At 34.7% G+C, this 12,673-nt stretch overlaps 1 protein-coding gene across 8 annotated transcripts in view; it reads right to left on the bottom strand.

The window, feature by feature from the left end:
* The window catches only part of ASH1L (ASH1 like histone lysine methyltransferase), a 217,948-nt gene that overhangs the window by 89,418 nt on the left and 115,857 nt on the right, over positions 1-12,673 (bottom strand). For 7 of the 8 annotated variants that reach the window (XM_073221363.1, XM_073221362.1, XM_073221361.1 and 4 more), the window contains 2 exons: positions 9,715-10,450; positions 2,862-3,041 (listed from right to left, as the gene is read on the bottom strand). In XM_073221363.1, coding sequence (XP_073077464.1) covers positions 2,862-3,041; positions 9,715-10,450 — 916 coding nt within the window. The remainder of the gene's footprint in view (positions 1-2,861; positions 3,042-9,714; positions 10,451-12,673) is intronic. The other variant, XM_073221366.1, reaches the window with a different exon arrangement.

The following is a 12,673-nucleotide window of genomic DNA, read 5'->3' as shown; positions in this document are numbered from 1 at the left end:
GTTGCTTTAGGCAATTGAAGTAATTTGTTACAGTAGGCATAGAAAACTAATACACAGGTTAACTTCTGTTAATAGTTTGATGACTATACTACCAGACAATTTTTGGTGCCTACATAAAATGTACATTAATAATAGATATTTTTTATACCAAGGAGTACCAGCAGTACCACTTTTATCTACTATCTCAACTAATAATGACATCATTATACCCAGGAATACAATATAAAACACTGGGATCATCACTGATTCTAGCCCTGTACTTCCCTCCCTACCATCAAATCAGTCTTTAATTCCCTTCAATTTTAATGTCAAAAGTTTTCAAGAATCTATCCTTTCCAACATCCTGCCACTGCAATCACCTTTGTTCATGACTCACTTCTTTCCTGGAAAACTACAAAGGTGTCCTGCTTCCTAACTGGTCTTTTAACTTCTAAATGTACCACCTGTGGTGCAGGATGTCGACAGCAGAGAAAGTTGTGCATGCACAGGTACAGGGGTATATGTGAATTCTCCATACTTTCTACTAGTTTTTCTGTGAACTGTTCTAAATAATCATTTATTAATAAACAAAAAACCAAACTGTTACCAACAAAAAATAGCTAGTTCACAAAAATATACTGGCTTTATAGCTTGCATACATGTATTAATCTGATCAATGTTCTTAAAATTATTCCAGAATAAACAATTTTCTTCTTATTTATTGCATATGAGATGAAGAGCGGGTTCTAACATAAATCAGGTGATACATTTCAGTCCATTTTCAGAAACACAAGACTTTTGTCTGACCAAAGATATTTTAAAACACTGATGTGATTGATGATACTGATCTTCTGACGCACAGTCTGACTTTATTATTAATCACTGATTTTTAGGGATTCAATCCAGAAAAGCACATTACAGAAGTAAAACTTTATTTTTTTAGCAAGAAACTTAGTATGTTCCTGTTTTGTTTATTCAGCAAAATCACTGCTTTAAAATTATAACCGTATCAGTTTTTCTCACAATGCATTTCCATTTTCTCATTTGTAGTGACAGAATGCCAATTTTCTTTTCTTTTTTCAGGCACTGTCATCTGGAATAATGACCATTATTTTCCAATCTTCCCTGTGGCTCAAGTGTGGTTACATGACTATGCTCTGGCCAGACACTATAAATGAGGTTTTCAAGTTTCCTTTCTTAGTCAGTTTGGGCTGCTGTAACAAATTACCATATACTGGGTGGCTTAAACAACAACCTTTTATTTCTCACTGTTCTGGAAGCTGATAAGTCTAAGATCAGGGTTGGGCCCTTCCTGTTTGCAGTGCTGCCTTCTTTTTGTATCCTCACACGGTGGAAAAAAGAGGTTATCTCTCTCTTCAAGGGTGTTAATCCTAGAAGGATTACTTCTCAAAGGTCCCACATCCAAATACCATGAAACTGGGGATTAGAGCTTCAACACTGAATTTTGAAGAGGACACATTCAGTCAACAGTGTTTCCTTACAAAGAAGGTGCTTTTTACTTCCTTTCCTCTGTTCTGTTCTCTGTAATGATGATGCTATGGCTGGACTTTAAAAACTATGTTAGACCAAGAGGTAATTAGAGGAATGCAAGCCTAATACTAAAATGGAAGAACAGAAAAAAAGGAGTCTAGGTCCCTGAAGACACTTTGAAGATAACATATTAACCTTGAATTGCATACTTCACAACTTCTTTTAAACTGAGGGAAAATTCATGTCTATCTTCTTAAAGTCTTAGTTATTTGACAGGATTTCCAGTTACTGGTAGCTGAAAGTAAGGGTAACTGGTAAGCATTTCATGACCCAAGAAGCAGGAATAGAGTACAGAGAGTTTTATGTGATTATCTACCTCAGTAGCAAATCAATGAAAAATCTTTTCGGTGCAAAATGAAAGTGCTGTGGTTTACGTGTTGATCACTTTAACCACACCAAATCTGATATACTCTAAAATCTAACTTTCTTCTTTCAATTTCATTCATTCTTGACTAAATTCAGACCCTCATGACCGTTTGATGGACACTGTGAGTTTCTGCCATTAGTAACTCATTCAATTCATTCAGAGTTGTCATCTTAAAACACAAACTTGCACTTTGCACTTTCTTTCCTAAGACTATCACTTTTAATTTCATGTAGCTTAATGGGATAAATGTCTTAGAGTCAGTAAAGTCCATGTTTTTGTGGTTCCTGTTATACAATCCTTATTTTCCCCTACATTTCAGAAACACTGAACTTTTGAATTATTCTAATACATGAAAATATGCACATTCTAGTATATGCCTTCATAGGTATACTGTATTTCCTCTAACTGGAATGCCTTTTTCTACCCTGCAAACTACTATTGAACCTCCAAAATCTAACTCAATTAGATTTTATTAAATACTTTTTACTCAATGATATTGTTAGCTGCTATTTCTTTGGGGCTTTAAAAATTCTCAATTAGAGTGCTTATCAAGCTATTCTTTCCCAAGAGAGTAGGAAGTTCTTTAAGGGGTATTTTGCTCATTTGACTTGAAACACAGCAAACATTCAACTAATGAAAAATGAAAGTAGAAAATTGTCAAGATCACTTTAGGTACACTGTGCCACTTTTCTTATTTTTAATTAACAAAAAAAAGGCACCATTAAAATCCAAACTCTAAAAATGTAATCTAGAAAGGCAGAGAAAAGAAAAGTTCAAGGAAGATAATTAGCCCTGAACAATAGTGCAGTATTATGATTACAGTGAACACTGAGGTATTTGTGATGAGATCTGTACTTGTGTTTATTACATCTGTACTGTACTTTTTGATAGTCAAAGTATTTTCTCAAACATGGAAGAATAACAGGTCTTTAAAGGATGTCAGCTGATAGGTACTACTACTTACTCTGTAGTTTTGTAAACGTCAGAATACAGCCCTGCTTTCTGATACTTCTTCTTTGGGGGACGTGGGGCCTTCTTTTCCCTTGGGATGAGAGAAAGCACAGGTTGCAAGGTATTTTCAGGTTCGGGAGGTTTGGCTGGGGTTTCAGGAGGACTGAGAATCTCAACTGCTGCTTCAGTAAAGCTAGAAAGAGAAGTTTAAAGATAATTTTATGGTAAAAAAAAAAAATCTTCCTACAAATGATTGTCTATTTTTTAAAAATCACAGCAATTAAAAAAAAAAGGGGTATGGGGTCTTCCTCATCTGGCCATTCTGAAATAACAGATAACAGACTTGTCCTCCTGATAGAAACTAATAGCAATACAGTAAACTACTATAACCCTGGACAAAGTTTATAAAACAATTATTAGGCATAACAACAGTTACTGCAGCACTGTGATCCCTGAGAAAATTTGAGAAAAAAAAGGAGATGAGTTCTACAACCACTTTGCCTTTAATAAAAGGACTGTGATGGAAGGAGGAGAACCAAAGCACAAGATGGCCAAGCTGATGAGCTAACAGAGAGAGATCAGAGTATGGAGAGGCTAAGGTAGCTGGAATTCATGGGGCAGAATACTGGAGTGGAGAAAGCTAGAGAGAAAAATAACTCTAGACATGCATATGGATCTTCTTTAGTATATTGCTAAATACTAGGTTGTGGATGTGCCAGGTAAAATTCCATAATGGACAAAGAACTACCAGAGTACTGTAACCTGAGACATTGCCAGAGTTCACACAAGATAGTAGATATTCAGATTCCACTAGGCAGAGTAGAAAAACATTGCCCAACACCGAGGGCGTTCAACAGAGATCCCATAGGGTGATATTACCCATTTTCATAGGGCTCAACTCTCCCTGGAATAAAGACCAACACTAACAAAGCTTAAAAACAATCTTCAAAAAAATTCAAGCTGATCTCACATGTAACTTAACTGACTACTAAAATAAAACAGAATACTTGGAAAAGAAAAAAACCAGACACAATAATGAAACATTCTCAGCGCAAAAAAAAAATTCATAATGAAAAAAAAAGTAGAGAGTAATGGCTAAAATTTGTCCAAATTTGATAAAAAGTATAAACTTAAAGTTCCAAGAAGTTAAACAAACCATAAGCAATAAAACAAGTAAAACAAATAAAATAAATAAAACAAGTAAGGCATATCATAATAAACTTGCTGCAAACTATTGATAAAGAAAATAAAAGGAGCAAGAAAAAACAGGAGCACAAAAACAAGAATGGGTCAGATTTCATGTCTAAAACAATGCAAGCCAGAAGGCAATCAAGCAACACCTGTAAGTCCTAACGGGGTGGAGAAAGCCTGTCAAAAATAGTATTCTAAATCAATCAAAAACATTTTTAGGGAAGGGAGTGGGGAGGGAGGGAGGGAGAAGGGGATTAAGGGGCATATGATTAGCACACATAATATAGAGGGGGTCACGGGGAAGGCAGTATAGCACAGAGATGACAAATAGTGACTCTATAGCATCTTACTATGCTGATGGACAGTGACTGAAATGGGGTGGGGGAGGACTTGATAATATGTTGCTCATGAGAAACCTTCATAAGACTGCATATCAATGATACCTTAATAAAAAACATATATACGTTTAAAAAAATCTTTAAAAATTAAGGTGATTCCAGTTCCAGGCAAACATGAAATAGACACTTCTACCTATCCTTCCACTAAGCAAAACTAAAAACCCTGGAAATTATATATACACTAAACATAAGCAAACAAATTGGCTAGGGGCCTTGGTACCTAAGCAATGACACATCAGGGAGTTCCCTAGACTTTCTGTTTGCCTCATACTTATAAGACTGAATATAGTTTCCCATATCACAGACAAGGCAAAATGTCTGATCTTATCACTTCTATTCAACATCACAGTTAAAGGTCCTGGCCAGTGCAAAAAGGTGAGAGAAAGACAAAATTTGTGTTAGCCCTCCAATTTTGTTCTTCTTCAAAATTGTTTTGGCTACTTGATATCCCCTGAGATCCTTTAATTGTAGAGTGGATTTTTCGATTTCTGCAAAAAACATCACTGGGATTTTGATAGGGATTGCACTCAATCTGTAGACTGCTTTGGGTAGTACTGGTATCTTAGCACTATTAAGTTTCCAACCCATGAACACAGGCTGTCATTTGTCTTCTTTAATTTTACTCAACAATGTTTTGCAGTTTTCAGTGTGCAAGTCTTTCATCTTCCTAAGTTTATTCTTAAATATTTTATTCTTTTTGATCCCACTGTAAAATTGTTAATTTCCATTTTGGAAAATTGTTAGTGTATACAAATGCAACTGATTTTTATGTGTTAATTTTATATCCTCTACTTTGCTAAATTTGTTTAGTAGCTTTAATAGTTTTTTTGTGTGGAATCTTTGGAATTTTCTACATGTAAGATATAATACCTGTGGGCAGAGCTAATTTTACTTTTTCTTTTATAATTTGGATGTCTTTTACTTCTTTTTCTTGCCTGATGGCTTGTTAGGAACTTCAATACTGAGTTGAATTAAAGTGGCAAAAGTAGGCATCCTCTCCTTGTTCCTCCTATTAGAGGAAAAGCTCTCAGTCTTCCACCATTTGATCTGTGAGCTGTGGGTTTTTTTATATATGGCCTTTATTATGTAGAGGAAACTAGTTTCTTTGTACTACTAGATTGCTGAGATATTTTATCTTGAACCTGTTATATTTTTGTCAAATTATTTTTCTATCTTTATTGATATGATCATGTGATTTTTTTCCTTAGTCTGTTGATGTGATGGATTACATTAATTGATTTTTAAATGTTGAACAAGTCTTGCAAAACTGGGATAAATCTTACTTGGTGATGGGATTTAGTATATATTTATTTTTATATATTTATCAATTTATTTAATCTGTTTTTTATCTTATTTTTTTACTGTTCTCCTTAACAGCCAAATTCATTTCTACTGCTGTGCTGTGTATCTTATTTTTCTTTCTCTTGCCATCAAAAATGCTTTCTGCTTTCCTGCTTATCCCCTACATATTTAAATTCTCCAAGTGCCATGTTTCTCCAAGGGCTATCCATAGACCATATACATCAGAATCATTATGGGGACTTATAAATGCAAAGCCCACTTACAGAATTTCAAGAATTTCTATTAAGAAGATGTGGGATGTACACCTTCCTAACCTGGGTGGTCCTGACACCCCACACTGAGCACACTCTCTTTACAAGAGCATCCTTCTCATCCTACTCCATCTTTTGACACCCGAGGCTGGGCTGATACTTTCTCCCTATTGTTCCATGGCTCAACTCCTCACCCAGTAAGGCTCCAACACCTCGCTTAGTGTCACCATGGTTTCCACACTCCATGTAGATATCTACCTGATGGCTTTAAGATGAATTTTACAGGAAAGAAAGAGAAAGAAGAAATATGGCATTTTAAAATATGGTTTTATGGTATGTATACACCAACACAATACTGTGCTTACTTGTGGGTTTTATTTTCCCCTGGATAAATAAAATATCAGCTAGTGTATCATTTTCATGGACTTATTTCTTTTATTTAATATGTTTCTAAGATTCACCATTATTGCATGTCAGCTATAATTAAAATTTTTATTACCGTATCATATTCCATTGTGTGAACGATTACAACATACTTACTCCTTTTCCTATTATTCTGGGATAGCTCCAGTTCCTATATGCATAACCAATCATCTATATCTGTATCTGTATCTGTATCTATAACCAATCTTCTATATCATAACCAATCTTGCTACTACCTTTCCAAAAAGTGTTTTCTGGTACCCCTTGGGCAAGAGTTTTTTTTTCTAAGCTATCTAGAAAGGAATTGCTAAATTGTACAGAGTTTACTCGTAATATGACTTATAATACTGTTTTTTGTCATATATTCTAGATACCAAAAATGTACAAATTTTATGTGTTATAAATTTCCTCCCTCAGCTTGTAGCAAGTCTTCATATCTTTGTCATGATGATGTTTGATGAACAGAAATTCTTAGTTACAATATAGTCCAGTATATTAATCATTACCTGTATGGTTACTGTTGATATTTTGTTTATGAAATCCTTTTGACAACAAGGTCATAAAGTCTTTCTTCTCTGTATTAGCCTTTACAGGTTTATTTGCTTCTTATGTATTTCATCAACTGGAAATAATTTTCGTATATGGGGTAAGACAAGAGTCCAATTTCATTCCCATCCCTACACAATATCAGCTTTGAGGGAAATAATTTTTGAATATTTGTTTTCTTTCCCTGGGCTATGCAGTGTCACTCTGTCTTATAGCAAGCTACGTATATGCAAGGATTTGTTTTTCCCTTACCTACTAGTTGCAAACTAGATTAATACACCATAGTTTGGAATTAAGTTCTGGGACAAATCCATTGGTTTATTTAGTTAATTCCATTCCTAGGTATGTACCCTAGAGAAGTAAGTCCCCATAGCCACCAGTGAACATATATTAGGTGCAGCATTTTTGCATCATCGCCTCAAACTGGAAATAACCCAACAGTAAAGTGGAAAAACTGTATTATATAAACAGTGGATTACTATACAATAACAAAAAGGAGATAGCTACAGCAATATGCAATGACACAGATAGTATTTAAGATATATATGTTCAGCAAAAAAGTGAGACGCAAAATCAAACGTGCTATACAATCCATTTCAATGATTCTCAGGAAGGATAAACTGTATTATACAGGGTTGCATACTTAATGGTATAAAAAAAAGGCAAAGATGTGGTTATCATAAAAGATAGGACATTGACTACAGCTAGTGGTAAGGAAGCAATTTATGACTGAAAAGGAACATGGAATGCTAGCAATATTCTGTATTCACCTATTCTATACCTACATGGGTATTAACTTTATAATTTTTTTAACTTAATCACTTATGTTTATATACTTTCTATATGTTTATAATCCCGCTTCCCTCATTTCCCTAAAAAGTTTTATTGAAACTGGCATGACTTTTTTCTTTAAAGTGTGGGAGAATTCTCTTTTAAATCATTCAGGGCCTGGTGCTTTCTTTGTGGCAAGAATTTTTTTTTCAAGATTTTAAATTATATATTCAATATACATAATAGAAGCACTCAAGCTGTTCCTTCTTCAGTAGGTTTTTCCTAGGAATATAATTACACATTTCAACTGAGTTTTCCAATTTGCTGGGTATAAAGTTCTTAAAGTTTTTGCTTTTTAATCTCTCATATACAGCTTATCTCCTTTTTAATTCCTAATTTTGATCAACCTTCTCAGAAATTTGTATATTTTATTAGTTTAAGAAACTAACTTTAGTCTTCAGTGATTCTATTCCACCTTGGTTTTATTTTGTTTATTTAGTGTGTGTGTTTTACCTCCCTCCTTTACCATTTTGGAGCTTATTCTCCTGTTTTTCTAATTGCTTAACTGGATTCTTGGTTCATAAATTCTCGGCATTAAAAAAATATATATAAGCATAAAAGGCTTTTCTGGATATCTCTCTAGATATATCTCACAGGTTTCAATATGTAGCATAGTATTTATCAGTTTCAAATATTTTTATTATGATTTTTTTAACGTTAGTTTTAAAAATTTATCTTTTCTCCTTTTAGAACCAGGATTTGAACCCAGCTTTTGTAAGTCTAGAAACCAGCTCATAAACATTATACTGCTCTTTTGCATTTTGGTTTGTTATTAATTAACAAACAGAAACCAAACTCTTAAACTTGGCATAGAAGGCCCAGGCCCTCTACATTATCAGGACTCCACAACCTTTTCTCTAGACTCATGTGCTACCTATACTACTCTGATTCACTCTGTGTTTTGGCTACAAAAGCTTTCTTTCTCTTCCCTGAACCTGCCATGGCTTTTGGCACTTAGACTATAATGTCTGCTCTAGCCTGCTCCTTTAAATAATAAATGAAGTCTACTCTTCAGATTTTAGCTTAGGAATTAACTTCCACAGGCAAACTAAGTCAGTTATCTCTGATACATATTTTTTCCAAAGTTTTTCTCTTTCATATATTTATATCTGATATAATTTTATAATCCTAAATAATTCCTCATAACAGCACTTAGACTGCAAGATCCATGAAGACAGTAAATGTATCTATATTTGCTTACCACTGTTGTCTATCTACAGCACATGGAATAAGTAGTTTTGCAATAAACACTTACGGAATAAATGAACAAACTCCGACTTGTAAGTACTATACTAGGTTCTAGTTAGAGAAAGGCGAAAAACTGTTGCTGTTCCTGAGAAGTCACTGTCACGTCCTTTCCTGTACAATCTCTTGAGGGTAAAAACTGTATCTTTCTCTTCATAATCTCTTCAAATATGAGAATATAATTTTGTGGAAAAGAAGTGTTTAATGTTGCTGACTATGGTATTAGAATCTGCTGAACAGAAAGGCTTATCTGAAAAGCCTTTTCTCTGAAGTACAGGTTTAAGGCAACCAGTCCTAAAGTGAATGGTCAGGATGTCATAAACTGTCACTTTCTACAGTGACAGCAGAAATCATTCTCTCTGTAGGTAAAGAGTTGGTAATTAAAATGTAATAACACTGATAGCAAAACAGATAACAGAAAGAAGAAAAAAAACAAAAAACCATAAGACCCCAAGTAAGAAATTAGTGTATGATAAAGGTATTATTTTAAGTAAGTAAGGAAAGGATAAATTAATCAATAAATACTATTTAAGACTACCATTTAAAAATTCAAAAAAATTAAATCTTTTTCTTTAAACCTAAAACAAAACCAAAACAAGCCTCACTAAAATAGCTATTTTACATTTGTACAAAAAAGCTAGTTTCCTCTACTCAGATAAAATGTTAAACAAGGAATTACCTTTTAGTATTCTCTTGTTCTTCTGGAAATGGCTTCTGCTTTTTCTTGATCTGTTCTTCCAACAGCCAACTTTTCCTCTTCAATCCCTTCTTATGTTCTGGATTCAGGTTTACACTCTGAACAACAGCCTCGATGACATCTGTAACTGTATCAGGACTAAGGTGCAGTGTTGCTCCTTCTTCACCTTCATTCAACTCTGGGCTGACAAACTGGGCAGCCTGGAATGCTTGCATTGATACCACTGCCTGGAGTGGACATTTCCGAGGTCGGCCTGGCCTGCGTTTCACAAAGTTATTCCCTGTCCTGGCCTGTCTTTGAAGTTTTTTGGCTTTTAAAATTTTATTGACATGGTCCAGGTTTTTCTTGGTGGCCAAGATTTTGTCATAATTGCACATTTTCCGAGCTTGGCGCTGCATAGCTTCCACTACACTTCTCTTGATATGATGTGGGGAACAGCTGCGTGGCAACTTCTCAGAAAGGAGTGAAATGTTATTACTGCAAGAGTCACTGGGAACTGCAGGCACTAGAAGGCTGTCTGGTTTTCCCAGGCTTCGTTCCTTGCTGTGGCTATGGCCAGGACTGGAGGAAGGTGCCATAGAGGCAGATGCAATCACAGCATCAATATTTTTCTCCAGGGACTCTTGGTCCTCATGTTGTACCATCCGCTGCAGCAGACTATCCACAGAATCATCCCCAGAAGCAATCAATCTTGGACTTCGAGAGGGAACACCATTCACTAAGTAAGACAACAAATAACAGATAAAAATTAAACAAGATAATTGTTTGAATAACTTTCTACACAGGATAAAAGACAAGGTATACTGTTCCTTTTTTCATAGCAAGATTAAACATAATACCAGATTCTTTTGTCTTTCATAGGCAAGTTGCTAGTTTACTTTCCTGTTTAAGGTACATTACAGTAACCATAATAAATTCAAAACTGGCCCATGTTTCCCTAATGATTTATGGATTAAACAACAATTCTCACTCTCCGAGATGAGGAGCAGAAAGAAATAGAGTTTATCTCTTCAAAAGTGAAGGCCTACTGCACCGGTTTATATCCCACTGGCCTCCCCCTTTCCTCCCCTGCCTTCCCTAAAAAAAAAAAAAAAAAAAAAAAAAGTGAAGGCCTAGTTAAGGGACTTGACAGTTAAGTGCTGGATAAAGATTATATTTTGAATAAAGATGCTATTTCTAGTTCAGTGCTCTTTTGACAAAGTTTTAAGTGCATAACGACAGAAGTGAAACTCTTCTTGGGAAAAGCTTTAAAATGAGAATAGAAAACATCTGTATAAACTAGTTTAGAAAGAATATATGTTGACGGAAAGGTTACAAAGTAAGTGGTCTTAGATAAACCTTGTTATCTTAGTGGCCCAATGATTTTGTGTTCTTTCTTTGTTCAGATACCACCCAGCAACTTTTTATAACTATAATTAATGTGGGAAATGATCAACTTTCTCTGGTAAGCTATGTTAGTTTTACAGTATTATAAAAATCAGATCATAATAGGTCACTTACCAAGATGCCTACCTACTTTAATACTAATAACCACAGGTCCAAAGTTAATCAATGGATTTCTTATCTATATGACTTTAAAATGTTGATATTATTCTAGTATCTAGTATAACTACTTTACATGCCACAGGCATTCTAGATTCTAATCTTTTCTAGAATTTTTCTCAAATTGACAATAACTTCCATCAAATAGTATCCAAGTCTTGCTTAAATTCAGTATTTTTAAAATTGCAAACTTTCAGCTATATTTTATGTCACTACTTTTTAAAATCATGCCTCCGTTGTTTCTATAATATACTTTAAGTTACCTTCCAATTACTTGTGACTCCATCAAATTTAACTGTAGAGATCTTCAATCCCCAGTACTTGTTACTTATTTTTTATATTTATTTTCCCACTGGAAACATGTTGATTCTCATAGTTTCAATTATTGTCAGAGTAATCACACTAATTTTAATTCTATCTGAAAGTTGCCAAAATGACAACTGATCTATTCTTTTTCCCCAACCTTAAATGCTATCAGTTCTCAAACTCTCCAGTGTAGTCCTTTACTTGTTTCAACTCGACACTCTCTTTGGCAATTCATTCAACTGTCATCTATATTCTGATGATGCTCAAATCTCTATTTTCTGTAGAACTTCCTTCTAATTCTCTACTTTTGCATTTTTCATAGATTTCTTAGCCTCATATCTACAACTTAATTATTTCCTTCTTCAACCTTGTTCCTCCTCCAGATTACCTACCTCAAGTGAATGATACCTTAAAGGCAACCATTCAACATTATGTATACTGAGCAACAATCATGTGGCACGAATTTTGTTATCCAAACACAGGCCACATCACCTATTATTTCTCCTTTATTCTCCCCACAAACCATAAAATTTGGTTTTATGTTAGTTTGATCTCTTCAACCTATCTACTTTTCTTCATTCTACTATAGCCACTCAAGACTAAGCTAGTTTTATATCCCTGCTCTAAACGAATAGCCTACCCACTTGTGGTGCTATTAAAACATGTACACAAATCTTTTTATGTTTCTCCTACCAAGTGGTAATATGTAATTCTCCCCTTAAATACAAGCTGCCCTTAGTGAGTTGCTTCTAGCAAAGAGAATTCAACAGAAGTAAAAATGTGGTGATTTCCAACATTAGGCTAGAAAAGGCAGCACAGCTTCCAACTGGGTCTTTCTCAGGACACCTGCCCTTGGCATCCAGCTTCAACACTGTTAAGAGTCTAGGCAACGAAGTGGCACGCTGCCCAACAGATTCCGCTAGGGTAATAGCCAACAGCTAGCATCAATCACGAGACAAGAGAATGAGGGAGCCTTTCAGATGATGCTACGAGTCCTGGAACTGTCTGATTCCAACCCTAGAAAACAACTCCAGAAACTGCTTAGATAATAAGCACCTAGAACTCTGAAATGAGAAGTGATTATTGTTGTTTG

The sequence above is a fragment of the Manis javanica genome, chromosome 14 (genome assembly GCF_040802235.1).
Source record: "Manis javanica isolate MJ-LG chromosome 14, MJ_LKY, whole genome shotgun sequence".
Taxonomy (NCBI): domain Eukaryota; kingdom Metazoa; phylum Chordata; class Mammalia; order Pholidota; family Manidae; genus Manis; species Manis javanica.
This window is presented reverse-complemented; position numbering and strand designations above follow the sequence as displayed.